This window comes from Heloderma suspectum, chromosome 3 (genome assembly GCF_057233095.1).
Source record: "Heloderma suspectum isolate Gila_16-S chromosome 3, 16-S_ref, whole genome shotgun sequence".
NCBI classification, from domain to species: domain Eukaryota; kingdom Metazoa; phylum Chordata; class Lepidosauria; order Squamata; family Helodermatidae; genus Heloderma; species Heloderma suspectum.
The window spans coordinates 46643082-46660000 of NC_139460.1; the positions used below are offsets into that span (position 1 = coordinate 46643082).

The 16919-nt window shown below is 43.3% G+C and overlaps 1 protein-coding gene across 2 annotated transcripts in view; it reads right to left on the reverse strand.

Annotated features, from left to right (window-relative positions):
* Positions 1 to 16715, reverse strand: part of GAP43 (growth associated protein 43) — a 102560-nt gene extending 85845 nt beyond the window's left edge. The window contains exon 1 of one of the 2 annotated variants that reach the window (XM_084841675.1): positions 16357 to 16715. In XM_084841675.1, the coding sequence (XP_084697801.1) occupies positions 16357 to 16386 (30 nt within the window). In that variant the 5' untranslated portion in view covers positions 16387 to 16715. The remainder of the gene's footprint in view (positions 1 to 16356) is intronic. The other variant, XM_084841676.1, reaches the window with a different exon arrangement.
* Between the last annotated feature and the right edge of the window lie 204 nt (positions 16716 to 16919).

Here is a 16919-nt window from a genome sequence, read left to right on the forward strand (position 1 = left end):
GTTTTGATCTGAGCTCATTTCTTTAAATTACCAGGTTTATGCATCTACATAAATGCCATTCCCTAACAAAGATTTAATGTAATATTGTGGAATGGGCAGGCTTTCTATTAATAAAGAAAAAGTGGTGCAGGGACTCACAAGATTCACAGAATGGAGAGAAGAGGGGTCAGGGCAAAGCAAATGTGACAGTTCAGCTTCTCTGCTTGAGCCAGGAAACAACCAGCTCAAGCAGTGGGGAGACTGAGGCAGGTCTCCCTAACCTTGGAGCTCTAGCTTGGAAGTGCCCAACTTGAGCAGAAGGGTTTCCCCAAGTTCAGCTGCATGGAGCAGTGCCAAGGAGAGCTTCCTCCACTTCAGCTCCTCTGCTGCAGGTGGGACTTTTCTGGCTCGAGCAGAGGGCTTGCAATGGTACCTAATCCCAGGGTTGGCTCCATGGAGACCGCTGAACAGGGAGATTCACAGCAAGCCATTCAACTGAACTGAACACATCCTCAACTGGAGTGGTACCATGCAGGAAGGAGGGAATGTACTTCCCCCTACCTATGCTGTATGGGAGAGTTTGGGGGCTATGGAAATTGGGATCAAAGGAGGCACACTTCATAGTACATGTCCTCCTGCTCTATTTCAACCCTCATTCCAGGATATTTTAAGCTATGAGGCTCTGCCCCTTTCATAGCTGATAATCCTTGTGGGAGTGATTAATTAGGACAGGATGAAGCACTTTCCCAATAAATCTACCTTTCATGTTGTCAAAACTCTTAAAAGCTTATTACACTTAAAACAGTGGTTGGGGAGGAATTAGAGCCAGACAATGCACACCACATTGTGCACATTTGCCCAACTCAAATCTTCCCCTGCCAAAATACTCTGAACTCTTCCGGTCTTCAGCAGGCCAATCTCCCCTAACCCCACCCCAGAAACAGTTGTTTTTTGCTTTTCAACCAATGCTCAACTGCCCTCCATACTCAAGGGAGGGCAGTGAACATGCTCTGTCCTCATTGGACACATGCTCTGCCTTCTTTTTTTTTTCTTTTCTTCAGTTTACAAAGTAATAATTTTCTGTATATCCAGGGAGCCCACTGAATATGCACAAATCCCAGCCTTATCTGTGGGTGGCCCCATTTCACTGTCATACTGATAGACACAGGACCACCAAGTATAAGTGCTGATGGTGGATGGAGGAGGAGGAGACTAAAACAGTTTTTTCAATACAACAAACTTTGATTTGTTTGAGGATCATGAAAATGTCCATGCCAGTTTTAAACAATATGTGCTTATGTAAAAATAATATGGGAAAGGAAGGAAAGGTTCCTCCTGTGCAAGCACTGGGTCATTACTCCCTAGAGGGATGCTGTTTGCGCTGGTGTTTTCATGGCAGACTATAGTGAGGTGGTTTGCCATTGCCTTTCCCAGTCGTGACTACCTTTCCCCCAGCAAGCTAGGTACTCATTTTACCGACTTCGGAATGCTGGAAGGCTGAGTCGACCTGAGCCGACTACCTGAGACCCGGCTTCCACTGGGATCGAACTCAGGTTGTGGGGAGAGTTTCGGGTGCAGTACTGCTGCCTACCACTCTGCGCGACATTAGCTCAAATATGCAAAATGTCTGAATCTCCAATAAGGTTCCCCCACTGGAATAGAATTGGGGATGGGCGGATTCCTTACCTGCTGGTCTGGCCGGGAATCCGCCCTTGGGGGGAGGCGATCCATTCCTCCCCCCCAGAATCTTCTTTGGCCGGCTCCGCTCCACAGCGATTCCGTGGAGCCGCCAGCCAGCTCCGAAGTGCCAGCAATACAGCCACCACGCCGTATCACTGGCTGAGGGGTACTGACTGCAGATGCAAATGGCGTCCAGGATGCCATTTGCCGCCATAAAGGTCTTAGTTTAAGGTAAATGCAGCCATTTACAGCTGTATTTACCTTAAACTAAGACCTTTATGGTCGCAAATGGCATCCTGGATGCCATTTGCATCCGCAGTCAATCCCCTTCAGCCAGCAATATGGCATGGCGGCTGTATCACTGGCGCTCTGGAGCCGGAGGATCTGGCCGAAGAGGATTCCGCAGGGAGGCGGAGCTAAGTGTTCCATTCTACCATGGACTCCGGGGGTCTGTGGCAGAATTCTCCACCATCCCTAAGTAGAATTCACTACAAACACTATGTTACAATGATGGTTACTTGATAACAATTTGGGATAGATGGATGTGACAATCTCAGTCTCGCAGAAATCGTTGGATTTTCAGGATCAACCTCATTTTGTCCCATGCCCACATAAGGAGGGTTTTTTGTTTTGTTATTGGGGATTTTTTCCCCCTAGTCCATGTGGAATTTCATACTTCTTTGTGCGAATTTCCCAAAATGTGCACTTTTTTGTATGCATTTTTCTAGTGTGCACAATTTTCCCCAATTACTTTTAATTGATGAAGTGCAGTTTTTAATTCATGAAGTGCAGTTTTGTGTGCATTTTTCACAACTATATGCATTTTGTGCACAATTTTCACTAATACACATTTTTTGTGCAGTTTCTTTTTCTGACAAGCTGCATTGCTCCAAACTCAGAAAAATGCGGAATTCAGGATGCAACTATGTCTCAGCTCACATATTGGCTTGGGCGTGTGCATTTGCTAGATCCATATTAAAAAACCCACAGTCCAAATTACTCATGCATCCCTAGTAACAACTACCTGTGGTATCCCTTCTTTTATTGTGTAAACAAGCCCCCAAAGATGCATTAGACTGCTACTATTACCATCATGGTAATTGTATTTGCAGTTGGAGGGACCTAACTGCAGATTCAAACTGTGCCAATTCCATCTACTGGAGACCAAGGTAGCAGCAAGTAAGTAAACAGCTCCTGAACTGTATCCTCTGTTAACTCAATTGATGTGGCCAAAAAAGTGAATGAGTGCCACATGTTTGCCCATGGCCTGAGTAAAATCATGTGCTGGTTGCCAGTTAGAGCATGGACTCTACCAGAAGCCCAGTTGGCTCAATCATACCCAGACAGGGTATGATGGGGGACTTTGATGAGGACAGGACTCAGGATGCTACCTCAAGGGAAGGACCATCAGTACTTTATTCAGGGCTCTCCTGATCACAGTCCTACCACCATCCTCTGACTCAGAGGGTGAGAACCTAGCAAAACCTCCATCTCACCAGCCTCACAAAAGTCAAAGACTGCAAAATCAGGTGAGGGCCCTTTAACAGTCCAGTCAGCTCCTCCAAGGGGCCACACTACACTGTAGGTCTTATCAGCCTAATAAGGCTTCAGCTGACTCTAGCTCCCTGCTGAGACAACATCCTCCTATAGTTATCCTAGCAGGAGAGAGTTTCAGCCTGCAGAGGTCACTTGGAGCTGTCCAATGTTCTGTTTCCATCTGCCCTCTGCAAAGTCTTATGTCTTGACTTTGCCAGTGTGACTTGACTTTACCTACTTGATATGACCTTGCCATTTCACTTCATCAGGTTGTCGCCTAGAAAAGCATATACTATTTTGAAATTTAAAAGAGTTAGTCTCAAAATGTCATTGTAAAAAAAAACAAACAACTTTATTATAGAAGACTAACTCAGCTTTCATATTATATATGACTAAAATAAATAAATGGTAACTTAGGAAGCCATATAATGAGGAGGAGTCTTTCGAATATCTATCTCTTAACTTCCAATGCCACATTTCTTAGCTTCCTGTGGCCATCTGGCTGGCCACTGCTGGGGACAGAATGTTGGACTAGATGGCCCTTTGTTCTTATCCAGCAAGGCAGTTCTTACATTCTCAGAAATGTGTGCTACAAATTACTAGATAATCAGCATGTGGTATAATCCACCTAAGACACATCAGAATGCAATGGCACATCACCAGCCTGCTGGCTGCTCCAAACAAAGAGCCAGAATAATCCAGGAAGTCCTATGATGAGCGAGAACCAATTCCACCATGGGGTCACAGCAAGATATTCCAAGAACGGCTTAAGAGCCTTCACTGGGCCTGATAAGCCAGCAATCCCTACAAATAGCCAGTCTGATATAGGGATGTACAGACTGTGTAAAATCCACTCCATCTGTGTTTTGCAGATTGTCAGGTGCCTTTTGTTTCATCGTCCGCCCAGACAGATGTATTTACATAATTGACCTTGGTACGTAACATTTAGCATATTATCCTCCATTCCATTCAACGTTTCCTCAGCAGAAACTTGCATATTTTCCTACGAATAACTATGTGTAAATTTCAGGAAAGTAAAAAAGACATCTGAAAGTCCATGGACTCCGCGCGGCCTGATGGGGTCACTCCACAGTGGATTCTGCGGGTCAGATTCTTAGAAATCTGAGCTCATTTTAGTCCATCTTGAATTTCTCCAGCATCCCTAGTCTGATGTGGTTAGTGCTGATGGGATAATAGAAAAGACAATGTACGAAATTACGAAAAAATAAAACAACTAGTCCCATAACCCTAATTTAGGGTACTAGGTGACATTCTGGTCATCCCATCTGGAAAAAATCTAGGAACATTTGAAAAAGGTGTTGTTGTTGATGTCTGAAAAGCAAGTAAAATGATCAGGGAAACAAACAAACAAGGCTTCTCCACTTAGAAAAAAAAGAAGACTGAGAGAGGGCAAGGAAGAGGTTTTCGAAAAACATGATTGGTGTGAAGAGAGTAAATCATCTCAAAGTAAAAAATGTCTAAGGCCACCCACAGCAGATGCAAGACAAATAAAGGGAATGACTTTGCCACATAACATATAATTAACCTATGGAACTCATTTTCACAGGACATTATTGCTTTTAACAGATAAAATAAGGACACTGAGGATAGGTCAACTGATGGCTACAACAAGCTATAGTATCCAAATTGCAACTTCCCTGTACAGAGACTGCACCTCTCTGACTATCAGATGCTGAGGATTAACACCATTGGATGAATATTGCCATCATGCTGTTGTTATATCTGGCTCTGACAAAGGCTCACCACTGGCAACAGAGAGAATGCTGGGATAGATCATAGAACACTGTTCAGTCTCAGCATAGCAAGCCTTCATTCATGGCACAATGTAAAGTTTGTAGGTTCCATAATCCATAATTTTAGTACAAAGAAAAAATTAAAAGGCATCGTTCAAAGAAGCAGAACTTAAGAGAAGCAAAGGTAGAAAAAGACAGGCAAAGAAAAAGACTGACTGAGAAATATCTGCAAGATCCACAGGAGGGATTGGCGACCTGAAAATATTAATTGCAATCACATGCATGAAAAGAAATAGGAAGCGGAACGGATGGACATGCAATAGGAAATGAAGAGCAGGAGGGGATAGTGCTCCTAACTTTCTCAAAAAGAGCAAAACTTTTATTGCACTGAAGACAGTTAAATCAATATTTTCCTAATGTTATTTTTCCACATAAGCAAATAAGTGTGTTTACCCACACAGATGTTGCATTATTATGAATGAAGAAGGATGAGTTGTCTGCATAATGGCAAGAAGGAGGGGAGATGGTGTCTATGAGGCAGACTCTAACAACATGGAGATTGCATTGTGAACTGGATGCAGGATGTTCTGAGTACCAAGAACTTGGCACCACCACCTAACAGATGTCCACAAGAGGAAATGGGTGCTGCAGTGTGAGACAAAGCAGCATTATGTGACGTCTCTCACAGGACAGGAAGTTACACATGCACACACACCCTCTCATGTATGGTATAGCGACAAGGCCAGCCCGTCGGTAAGATATTGCATTTTTGTTTTCATTTGGTACACAACCCAAGTGCATAGAATTGTAGGTAGGAGCCACAGTACAACTCACTCACACTTCTCATGCTTATTATCTGTCAAACTTTATACCACAAAGACTGGCTAGTATGCTATTGTGCCCATGCATTCACAGGACCCACCACTCAGGCAACAAGGCTTTCATGCTTCTGAAAGTAACCCCAAACTAGTGGAAACACTTGTTTCCGTAGCAGGTGAGGTCAGTGGAGCTTGTGGAAGCTCACTTCTGAGGTTATTTTTGGAACAGTGAAAGCCCTGTTGGGCTCGCGGGGGCAACTGCTTGCACAACAGAACCAGCAGAGCAACCCCATTCATTACTGCCCTTTGTTGGTACCCCAGCTGGAGTAAACCCAAAAGTCTCTGTCCGAGTGAACCAAAGATTGATGTCATCAGTCAATAATTTACAAAGGCATCATCTTCATCATCATTATCTGCATGTGCCACAATTAGGGATGCTGGAGAAATTCGAGATGGATTAAAATGAGCTCGGATTTCTAAGAATCCGACCTGCAGAATCTACTATGGAGTGACCCCCTCAAGCCATGAGGAATCCATGGACTTTTGGATGATTTTTTTACTTTCCCGAAAATTTACACATATAAATCTGTAGAAAAATACATAAATTTCTGCTAAGGAAATGTTGAACAGAATGGGGGACAATACACTAAATGTTACATACTGAGGTAAATTGCGTAAATACTTATGTAAATATTTATGTTGTTATTTCCATATTTTTCCGCAAGATGAAGAAAAAATATTCGCATCCATCTGTGGGAGGATGACTGAACGAAAGGCGCCTGACAATCCGCAAAACACAGATGGGGCGAATTTTACACAGTCCGTACATCTCTAGCCACAGTACATTTGTTAAGGACTCCTTGTTGTTTTTGCTGCAACAAACTAACACATCATAACAGCAACAAAAATTATGTTCTATTTATAAGAAAAGGAAAACATAACTTTTGTTCAGCAAACACCATTGCCAATGTGTGGTCTGGAAGACTCAGGCATGTATCAACAAATGCATCAGCTCTTGTTCCCAGTCCCAACTTCTTTGCTTCTTTCTTGATTTTTTTTTAACTTACTCCCTCCCCCACACACACCACCTTCTCCTCCTCCTTTTTCCCATCTCTTCCTCATTACATCCAACAAGGATACCACTTGTCTGGCAATAAGCTATATCCAGTAATTAATGTTTTCGTAAATTACTGAGTAGCAAAATTGTGGGCTTTTTTTCTTTCACAAAAGACTCTCAGTGAAAACATGCATGACCTTGCATCTGAGAATTCAAAATAGTTATACAAATGTTTAATAAATTAAAACTCGGAATCCCCATGTGAAGAAAAGAAGTATTATCACAGATCCATAAAAAGAGAGATTGACAAGAAGGAGAAATGTACAGTGTGCAAAAGAGAAGAAAGCCTAATAGAGTTTTACATTCATGTTGAGGTATTGCAAGGTTCAAGAGCTGTTCTGACCATCTTCACAGTATTAGCCACACTTGCATGGATTTATTTAGTCCACTGTGAATTGAGTAATACGATTATCACATCCAATGGCAATGCGTTCCAAAGGTTACTTATGTATTTTGGTCCCTTCACACACAGCAGTAGTGGCATGGGAGGTGGTTCCTTGTGATGTAGTCCCATGTTACTTTGGGGTAACATAAGCACATGGGCAGAGCTGATCACATGGCTCCTTCTTACCTGACTGGCATCCAGCCAAGAGGAAGGGTCCATGAGAGTTGGCCTTGTGAACGGTGCGATCATGTGGACATGAAGTTCACCACCACCTGGGATTGCACCACAGAAAAAAAGCTGTCATGCTACTATTGCTGTGTGTGAACCATGAGTGGACTACATGGGAAAAAATACTTTCTATAAAACTGCAGTGAATTAATTGCATCATATGATAATTTTAGAATTATGTGAAATTGTTTCCTTTTCCTTTAATCCAAAACTACATATTACAAAAATCATTTCCAGAGCCTAAGGTGGACTCCATAAGGCAGTGTGTGGGAATCTTTTTCCGCCCAAGGACAAGATTCCATTTGGGAGAAGGTCTTGGGGGCCGCATTCCAACTTGGGGGGGGGGGCAAAAGCAAAGGTAGGAGGGGCCACAGGCAAATGTGGGCTGGGTTGAAAAATCCACCCTCGCAAACCCACGGCTACCCATTTATAGCAGAAAGCAGGAAGCATGCATTCTCACAAATGCGCAGAATACATCTCTACTCAGAAGTAAGCAGGACTGAATTATTCAGCAGCATTTTCAAATCACATCCCTCACACCAAGCCTCTGCAGGATGAGGCTCAGAAGGAAGCAGGACTGAATCACTCAGCAACTTCCTCGCCTCTCCCTGCCTGCTACCCCACAGGGATAAGCACTTATCTCCAATCAGCAGCTGATCAGAGATAAAAGCTTTTACCGCAGTGGCAGAGGGGGCAGTGGCAGAAGCTGCCAAGCTGGATGGGGAGCCCCTGTGGGCAGTGGAGGCTGGTGGCTCCGATGTCAGTGGGGTGGTGCATCCACTCAGGTTTTCAATCAGAACCAGACAGAACTCTAAAGGAGCTATCCAAAGCACTTCCAGAAGCAGTTCTGACTGAAACCCAGAGCAGATGCACCACCCCACTGACATCGGTGCCACCAGCCTCCACTGCCAGTAGGCCTTATCAGGCTGTAGGATTCCCATCCCAGCATAAGCAGATCCAGAGAGCTTAAAGGGAAGGCATGAAGGATTTTCAGCCTCTACCACTGTGTGGCTGCAATTCTATATGCGTGCCCTATGAAGTACGTCCCACTGGATTCAAGGGACTTACTGCTGAGCAGGCATGCACAGGATTGCTTTGCCAGGATCAACTGGGCCAGAAGCTTTTCCCAACCAGTTTAGTCTTGTGTCCCCCATACCTTTTCTTTTTTAAACTAGCAAGCATTACGATTATTAGGGAAACCTTTTGCCCAGCCCCCCTCTCATATACAGACAGCTACCTTTCTTACAGCTCCATCTAGTAACCCTTGTGGCCCTGCTTCTGTTAACTTTGCTCATCTTTTAACTGAGTTCAGGGCAAGGGCATGTGTTCCCTGATGAACTTGGGGTGGGCCCTCAGGTCCCCTTCACACATGTATGCACACAGCTGCATGGGAGCTTTTTCCTTGAAGTACTATCTGAAATGGTTGCAGTTTGCATATGAATCCTGTAAGCACACTGGCAAGACACATCCTACCTGATCACTGCACACCCATCTGGCAGGGTGGTGACTGGACAGTAAAGGTCCATGTGATTGGTCCCTCCAACCATGCTGCTGGCATCAGTGCTCATACTACAGCAACCCAGAATAGCACCATTGAGAATTGGCTTCCATATAATTGGGTATGGACATGAAGGGGACTATAGTTATACTTTAGTACAACCTTCCCCAAACTGGTACCCTCCAGATGTTTTGGACTTCAACTTCCATCAACCCCAGCCAACATGGCCTATAGTGAGGAATCCTGAGAGTTGTAGTCCAAAACATCTTGAGGACACCAGGTTGGGGTAGGCTGCTTCAGTATGATGGGGTATATTTTCCTCTCTTTTTTTTTCTTCTCTTTTTCTTTGTTGTGTGAATTCTCTGACTAGTGTGAGACATTCTGAATCTTCAGTTTTTATATAGTATCTTCCTAACATTTGTCTCTTTGTTTCTTTTCCTAATTGGATCTTAACTCAAGAAGGACCAGTACAAAATAGTTCTCTTTGTCCAACTTTCTCTAAAAGCTTCTCCTTGTATGGAAGGCGGCTTAAATCCTCTTGCCTTTCCTCTTTTCAAGTTCCTTGGTATTATTTCTAACACATCTTGTAACACATGTAGGTTTCAGGTTATCCCAAATTTGGTCAGCCAAATGTCACAAAAAGGAACTGTCTTCTCTTTGGTCACCGCATCTAAAAAAAGATATTGCAGAGCTGGAAAAAGTGCAGAAAAGGGCAACTAAAATGATCAAGGGGCTGGAGCATCTCCCCTATGAGAGAAGGTTACAACAGCTGGGATTGTTTAGCTTGGAAAAACGGTAAGGGGAGACATGATAGAGGTGTACAAAATTATGCATGGTGTGGAGAATGTGGATAGGGAAACATTTTCCCCCCTCTCTCATAATACTAGAACCCAAGTCATCCCATGAAGCTGACTGGTGGGAGATTCAGGACATTTTTTTTTTTAAGTACTTCTTCACAGAGCGCATAATTAAACTATGGAATTCTCTATCACAAGACGTAGTGGCGGCCACCAATTTGGATAACTTAAAAACAGGGTTAGACAAATTGCTGGAGAAGGATATCAATGGTTAGTAGTCCAGACGGCTATATGCTACCTCCAGTATCAGAGGAAGTATGCCTACATACACCAGTTGCTGGTGAACATGGGTGGGAGGGTGCTGTTGCACTCATGTCCTGTTTGTGGGTTTCCCGTGGACAGCTGATTGGTCACTGTGTGAACAGAATGCTGGACTAGATGGACCCTTGGTATGATCCAGTATGGCTCTTGTTATATTCTTATGTTGGTATTACAATTATGCTGTGACCAATCTAGTCTCAGTCTGCTTCCTCGAACTGCTGAATTAGATTGTTAACTGTGGAAACTCATACCACAATATGTGAGTTACGCCATGGTTCTCTGTGGCATAGTGGCTCCCACAAAACCATTCTTGTGTGGTTTGGCTGCATGCTGCAGTAGTAAGACGTACAAGTGATTCTTCTTGTAGGTTCCCCATAGGGACAGACAAATCTATTAATTTTGGATTCCCTCCAGTTCTCATTTTTCCAGTATTAAGTTTGGTTTGTCGCAAATATTGAGATTTTTTAAAAAGCTTGCTTGAAAATTCATATGCATTTTTGTGCAAATTTCTCCTTAATACATACATTTTGTATGCAATTTTGCGTAATATACACATTTTGGCTGGCAATTTTCCTAATATTAATTTTTAATGTTATTTTCACAAATATATCCATTTTTGTGTGCACTTTCACCTAATATACACATTTTTGTATGCATTTTTAATTGGAGAATTCCATTCCAAAATTCAGAGAAGTGTAAATTTTGAAGGATAACCGAGTTTTGGTTAGTGTATTAATTTGCACAGTGTGTAAAATTAGGCAAGTTCACATTAAAATGCAAACTGAAAGAATTTCTGCCCAATTCCTAGTTGCACAGCTCCTTCCCACACAGATGCTATACCTCCAATGAAGCCATTGGTAGAGGCTTGGGAAGTAACCATGTAGCTCACTTGAGTTTTGTATAGTCGTGCTTGAATACACAATGTGGAGCCCAACTACAGGGAATTATTTTTGTGGTGGCAGCCACTGGTATGAACCAGTTCTACACCTTTTTGCTTTAACTTCATAAGGCCTTATATTAGAACTCTAACTCCAAACAACTGCAAAGGACTCATATGCTTCTCACTCAGTTCCGAACTGCTGATCTGGCAGTCACATCATCAATTCTCATGATCACGGAGAGTTACAAGTGCTCTGGCGTCTGAAAACTAGGCTTCTACAGGAGCCAGGCAGAAGGTAGTTGGTACACAATGCAACATCCTTTTTGAAAAAACCTTTCCAATGTTTGTGTGTACCCTGAATGTTTGTGAACCCATTCCAACTGGGATGTCAAAAATTCTCAGCTGAGACTCACTATTCTGCAGTAGCAGGAAGAAGCCTGCAGATGATAAACTCACAGAACATGGTGGGACCAGGAACAAGCCCTTTGATAATTTATGCCTCCAAGGCATAAAACAAGCCCAGGATTTGTGCATAAACATCACACCATGGGGCAAGAAGACAGTACCTGGGCTGCAAACAACCTCACAGTGTGAGACATTTCGAACCCACAGCTTATGCATATGCCCACTGCATGACTGAGGAAACCCATCATTTATACAGACACCTCTTAAGCAAAGGGTCATCCACACCCTTCAAATTAAGGACCTCCGAGCACCCAGAATAGACAGGCAGCCTGACAGTACATGACAAGCAAAGTTCTATTCCTCCAGCAAGGGAGAGAGGGGAAACTGTTTTTTATACACTTATCACAGCAAAAGAGGATGGGAGATCTTCACAGTCCACAGGCTTGGTGTGACAAAACACAGCACATCTGCAACCAAGGGGGTGTACTCTGAACTACTCTTTTTATTCTTTTACTGTTTTATTTTTTGTGTTCACCACTCCAAAATCTGTTCTAGATATAGAGCTGTATATAAATATTGTAAATAAATAATAAACTCATCATCTGTGAACACTGCCTTTGGGACAATCACATCATGTCATCCTTGCGTAGGAGGACAGCCTCAGGTTATGAACATCTTTTCCAGGTAGAATTGACTCATATTTTCACTATGAAGAAGCTGTGGGAGGATTTTAAGTTTTGAAAATCTTCTCAGCATCAGACAGGAGAAGTGATTATCTCCATTTGAAAGACTGTTTTCTCTTGCACAACCAAGGAAAAACGTCTACACACATGCATGCATGCACGCACGTGCACACACACGCACACACACACACACACACAATGGTTCCCAGGTGTTTCCTGGGAAACCCTAAACCTCTTCTGGGTGCTGTTGTAGACATATTTTTGCCTAATGAATACTGATGAAAAAGTTGTACTGGCAAAGCAAGAATCACATCTTCCACTAACCCTCTTGCTTGCCTTTTACTTTAAGGAAGAACTGCTTTCAGTTAAATCTCTGGGGAAGCTCATGTATGCAACGGGAGATGGGTTACATTAAGTGATTTATGAAAAATCCAATTCTATAATAAACAAGGAGATCAGAAAATTGCAGGGGTGAGATGGAGACAAACCCAAGAATAAATTCTTCAATGCAGACATTTGATTTATGGAACAAATGTAGGATCTTCAAAAACCTTTAGCCACAGAAAATCTAACATACTGAAATTAAAAGTTTTGAGAAGCCACCTGACAGGCCCCCTTTAAAGACAAACTCTGGTCATGATTTACGCATAGTGCCAACTGATACAGTTCTGTTGGTTTCATTGTGACGACACTAGTATAAGGTACTACATCAGAAGATAATCAGCCTCAGATGCTTCCTTCCCTTCCCCCCACCCCCTCAGAAGAAAAATCCCTCTCCCTCTCCTCCCTTTCCTCCCTTCATTCTCTCCTCCCTGCCTCAGCATTTAAAGGCACAAACATGCCTTGCAACTTTGCAACCTCTGCATTATATAGCATAATCAATGTATTTTAAATGAGATTCTAGATACCCTGAAGCAATAAAACCTCCTCTCAGTGCTTACTCCTCTCTTTTCTTTCCATCTTCCTCTCTACCTTTCTGCCTTCCTGGTGTTAAAAGGCACTGCACTATGTAATTGCTGAAATGGTCCCCTAACATTTGCTTCCTCTCCAGTTGCATTAAACAGTATCTTGATGGATAGATACAGCCCTGCTTATCCTTGCTGCTCATGTGGAAGAGGAAAGAAATGCAGGCTCTCTCTCTTCCTCCACCTCCTTCTTGTACCCCTCCCTTTCCTTTGATTTCATGGGTGTGGCAGGATTCAAACCTCTCTTTCTCTCACGCACTGGTGTATTGAATCAGGGAAGCACTGAGTAGGACCAGGCTGATCTCACCTACAAGTGGGAAACACTCACCTACATAATGTTGTCTGTTCCAGTACACAGCAAAATATAGGCGATGCATTGCTATTGCTTCATCATGAAATATATCTAGGCTACAGCACATTTCCCAGGCATAGAGCACAATATAAACTTTAGGGTTCCATTTTCAAAATCTTCCCAAATCTAAGCTCGGCGGGGGCGGGGTCCCATCTGCAGCACCTTTCAGCATTTTTAAAGGCATAATCTTACCGCTGCGGAGGTATAAAAATCTTGGTTACGCCTCTGCAAGGCCAGCAAGGTATAATGTTTCATTCTGCTTACAGGCACAAACTATAGACATTGATTTGGAAGAGGGCAGGATAAAAACCATCTTTGGTTTTAACATTAATTTGTTTTATATTGTTCTATATGCATCCTGCTATGGTGCCACATATAAGAACACACATATACTCAAACACACATGGCAAATACAGATGAATGCAAAGACACATGGGCTTGAAAGAGAGAGAGAGAAACACACACATGCACATTTCTGCTATTTGTCCTTTTGAAACATACAGGGAGGGGATCCCACAGATAGCAAGGAAACCTTCCTATATTTTGGAAACACCCACTTCAGAACATCACTATCAGCATCACTGTTATTTGGGCTTCCTTTTCTGGATGGTTATGGGGATAGGGAGAAAGAGGGTCAGGTTTGCGGAAGCAGGGTCCTTCCTTTTTCCAGTTAAGGGTTTTAAGGAATATGTTCAAACTTCAAGCAACAGTGATCTGTGAGGGTAATTTGCTTTTGTGAGTGTTTGTGTGAATGAAGCATGACTCCAAGGGTATGAATGGGGATGCATGTATGGGTGGGTGTGTCTGAAGCGAGGTTTGCACCTGTGTGCACTGATGTACAGTTACGTGTATGTGTATATGAATGCACATGCATGGGTGTGTCTCTTTGTGTCTGCGAAAGTATGTGAATGGAATACGGGATATTGATAACTATATTTAGATATGTGGATGTATGCTTGCATCTATGGAAAAATGCTCCCATAGGGGTGTGTAAAGGGGTGTGGCTGGTGGTGGTATTATTATCTAGCAGCCTATCTGCCACAGAATTATAAATACACATATGAAAACTAGGAAAGCTAAAAAAATAATAAAAAAAAACCTTTAAAAACCACAGAAAGAGTATAAGCATGTTATGCATGAGGTGGGCAGGGTTTTAAGCCATGTGTTCTGTAGCTCAGCTCTGAAAAGATGGTAAACCTGGCTCTCACAGACTATCACTTCCAAAACCTTCAGGGACTCCTACCTTATTTGAAAATGTGCTAAGCATTCCCATCCACGGCTATGTCATTTTGACTTTGTCTGCTTCTTCTTCCTCCTCCTCCCTTTTCATCTTACATATGGCAACTCAGTGTGCCCTACTGGCTGACCACAACATGTTCTGTGTTCACTTTGCTTCAGGTTTTAGTGAACATACCACCAACTGGAGAATGCCTAAAACATTCATGGAGAATACATGCTAATGCAAGTGGGGGTTCCCATTTACCAACCCTACCCTAGTGCTCTTCCAGACCATCTTGCCAACATATACGTAGGGTTAGAAATGCATTTACATCTCAGCATTCAAATACTTCTAAAGTAATTATTTCATCCACCACGGTTCCCAGCAGATATGTCTTCTCCCGCCGCCCCCTCCCCAGAATACTGCATTATGGTATGCTGTGTTAGATATACCAGAAGGCAGCAACCAGCCGCACTACAAAATGCCTGTTGAGATTGCTCTTTAAAAAAATGGTCTTTAACCTATACATATACAAAAGCCTTTTAGTAGACATCAAAAGCCAAAATCCTGCTCCAGTTTCACTAAATCGGAAGGTAGTCCACATGAAATTAGATAAATCCATGTTTCTCTTCACATGGAAGAATCTGGAGCAGAATGTCCATCTCAAGAGGCCTTTAACATGAAAGGTGTGCCGGGGGGGGGAGGGGCAGGAGGGGATTTGGGGCTATTTGAGGCTAATCCCCCCCATTTTTTTATTTTGGCTCGCCCTTGTTTTTAATTGCTTAAAGTGAGGTGGCTTCTCGCCCTTTCCACAATCCCCCTTCCCCATTTTTTTTTTAGAACACATCATATGGGACTAATAAGAGATTAACTGGTTTCCACCAAGTTCACACTGTTCCATGTCTCCCATCCCATCGGAGCTCAGAGCTAACAGAGGCGTGGTCCTCTGTCTATTTTACCAGCTGGTGCTCAGTTCTCCAAGTGCTCTTGGTACGAATGGGACTGCAGAAGAGGGAACCCCAATACATCTTCCCCCACACCATCTCTCCTGGCAGCTACTTTATTTTCCACTTAATTAAAATCTCCTTTCCGCCCTTAAAAGAAAAAGAAAAGAAACGATAGATCCATTTTTCTTCGAGTTTTGGGGGATCACCCATTTTTCAAGCCCTTTGGAAGCACATGCCTTTTAATCTTCATCCGAACAAATAATCACAAAAATCATTCTCATCTATTATTTAAAATTAGGTTGGTATCTTTGGAGGGGGTATAAAGGGACACACACACATTTTCAAGGCAGAATCACATCTCTCCCTCCTCCAATCCAAATCCACACCCTCAAAATCCAAGACAGACAATCCTATGCAATGCATGTTCTTCCCACAGTCCCCCCCCCACACACACACACACAGGTGTGTGTTTCTAAGGAAGGAGGGGGTATCCCCTTGTTTCTCCCCAATTCTGATCATTAAGCAGCCTCCCCACCCCACGCCCGCCCGCCGACTCCACAGGCAAAACACACACACGCACACCCCTCTGCATTCATGGAAAGGGTGTGTGATCTGAGCCTTCAGTAGCAAGATGCTAAAAAGCATTGCAAAGCAGTCCGCAGCTTAGAAGCAGTTAAAGAAAAAAAAAATCTTCCTTTCTCTCTTGCACACAGATGTAGGCACAGAGAGAGACATTCAGCCAACAGTTTAGGAATTTCTCAGGAGAAAGAAGTATAAAATCTTCAGCTCTACCTGTTTTGTTCTTCTCATACAGCACAGCATGATTGTATTGTCCCCTTTCTTCCTTGGTGTTCCTTCCTTCCTTCTCTCTCCTTTTTCCTCCTCTCTCTCTCTCTCTTTCTTATCTCTCCCCCCACCCTCTCCACTCCCTCCCCTCCCCTCCCCTCCCTCTCTCTCTCTGTCTCTCTCTCGCACACACACCAGGGCAGTTAGCAACAACCGTAAGGTCCACAGCTATTGCTCATCACACATGCTCTCTTCCCCCTCTCCCTCTCTCTCTTTCCCAGAATTGTTCACTGGCAGCTCTCAGTGACTAGTCACTTCCCCACCCCCTACCACCACTATCAAGGCAGCCATCCCCTCTCAGTCCTCTGCCAGCCTCATGAATATTTAAACATATCCAATCTGGACCCAATTACCCGGCGACTTTCCCACTGTACAGAGATTGCTAGGAAAAGGGGGGAGGGGGAGAGAGAGAGAGAGAGAGAGAGAGAACATTGCAGATTGTTCAGAGGGGTGTGGCAAGCAAGGTATGATTGTTAGAAGGCAGCTGTATTTCTTAGAGAAGAAGAAGA